The sequence below is a fragment of the Tiliqua scincoides genome, chromosome 5 (genome assembly GCF_035046505.1).
Source record: "Tiliqua scincoides isolate rTilSci1 chromosome 5, rTilSci1.hap2, whole genome shotgun sequence".
Classification (NCBI taxonomy): Eukaryota; Metazoa; Chordata; class Lepidosauria; order Squamata; family Scincidae; genus Tiliqua; species Tiliqua scincoides.
Window position 1 is genome coordinate 50,568,917 of NC_089825.1, and position 1,750 is coordinate 50,570,666.

The following is a 1,750-nucleotide window of genomic DNA, read 5'->3' on the forward strand; positions in this document are numbered from 1 at the left end:
GTCCTGCTTTAGGAGATACATGCAAATACAGCACTGAATGATTCAGACAATTGAGCACAGTGTACAGTATGTAAATGTCTTTGCTCATAAAGATATTCCTGATTATCCTTCTATAAAATCTATAGTTTCATTGTATATATCAATGGTTTGTTGTTGTTTTTTACACAGTTTGTGTACTGTCATAAGGAAAGACATTGTCTTTGACTTAGCCAAAAAGAAGCTTTGTCAGAAGCAAGGATACCAAGTGACTCAATCCCTTTCATATCTGCGCTGGATTCCTGTACAGCCTGTCTTGCTTATTCTCTCTTGACATCTTTTACAAGAGAGCTGCAATTTCATGCTCCCCAGTTGACGGCGTATACATGGAACTAGAACGTTCCAAAGTTTCTGCATGTGGAAAGGAACAATATTTGGAGAGCTGGCGGGCAATACTCTTTTGGAAAAAGCTGTAAACGTATTTCCGGAATTTCTCTCCAGCAAAGGCATAGATCAGAGGATTGATGCAACAGTGGACCATGGCAATTGTTTCCGTTACTTGTACAGCTATGAACAGATTCGAAATGCCCCCACAGTTGTTGAGGGAAAATTGAGTTTGGAATGTCTGGAGCAGCAGAGTAATGTTGAAGGGGGTCCAGCAGAGGAAATAAACAATCATGATGATAAAAATCAGCTTGACTGCTTTGTTCTTTTTTTCATTCCTGCACTTCATCAGGGTGCTTATGATGCGTGAGTAGCAGAAGATCATCACCACCATTGGAAAGATCAGGCCGATGAGATTCATTTTCAGGGTCATAAACCGATTCCATCTGTCCTGAGTTTCATTTGAATAACGAGTGCTGCAAGTCCAGTGACTGGATGTCTCCTGAGCTGTGGTAAATATGAACGCTGGCAAAGAGGCTAACAGTGCTACCCCCCACGTGATGACACTGGCAATGCTGCCATAGATAGCTTTGCGGGCTTTTAATCCAAACACCGCATGGACTATTGCCAGGTATCGATCAAAGGTCAGAAGAATGATAAAAAAACTGCCAGTGTAAAAGCCTATGAGATTAATTCCAGAGAGGATCTTGCACATGATGTCTCCAAAGATCCAGTGGTGCGCAGCATAATAAATATAAAAGGGCAGTGAGATAATGAAAAGCAAGTCCGAAATGGCTAAATTGAGCAGATAGATATCAGTCATGTTCTTGAGCTTTTTGTATTTGACAAGGATCAGGACAACCAGTGAATTGCCCAGGAGGCCAAATATGAACACCAGGGAATAAAGCGGTGGCAGAAAATGGGAAGCAAATTTTTGGGCAATGACCTCACTGCATGGTGTTCCATCTAGTAAAGTTTCATAGTCAAATTCCGTGGTAACGTCATTATCTGGTACGTTTGTAGCAGAACCCATCTTCCTGTTGCCTAAAGAAAACATATTCAAAAAAGATATATTTATTTACATGAACAACAAATGATAATGTGCACTGAAAACACTCATGGTGAAATGCTAATTTCATAACCGGAGTGCCCTGCATGTTACTTGGGCAAAAAACAACCAAAATATGGAAAATAGCAGAGGTTCTGTTCACTCAAGTGTTATCTGTCCACATTCTTATACCACCCTTCATCCAAGGTAGGAGTTCCTCTCCACCTTTTGTCCTCACAACAATCCTATGAGGTAGGTGAGCCTGAGAGATAAGGTCACCCAGGAAGCTTCATGGCTGAGTGGGGATTTGAACCTGGATCTTCAATGTCTAACTCCCAAACC

General features: G+C 41.3%; 1 protein-coding gene across 1 annotated transcript; it reads right to left on the reverse strand.

Moving 5' to 3' along the window:
• Positions 1–211: 211 nt before the first annotated feature.
• On the reverse strand, positions 212–1,393 carry LOC136651681 (C-C chemokine receptor type 5-like). The gene has a single exon (XM_066628289.1). The coding sequence runs from the start codon at positions 1,391–1,393 to the stop codon at positions 317–319; it is 1,077 nt and encodes a 358-aa protein (XP_066484386.1). The 3' UTR covers positions 212–316.
• Positions 1,394–1,750: the final 357 nt, after the last annotated feature.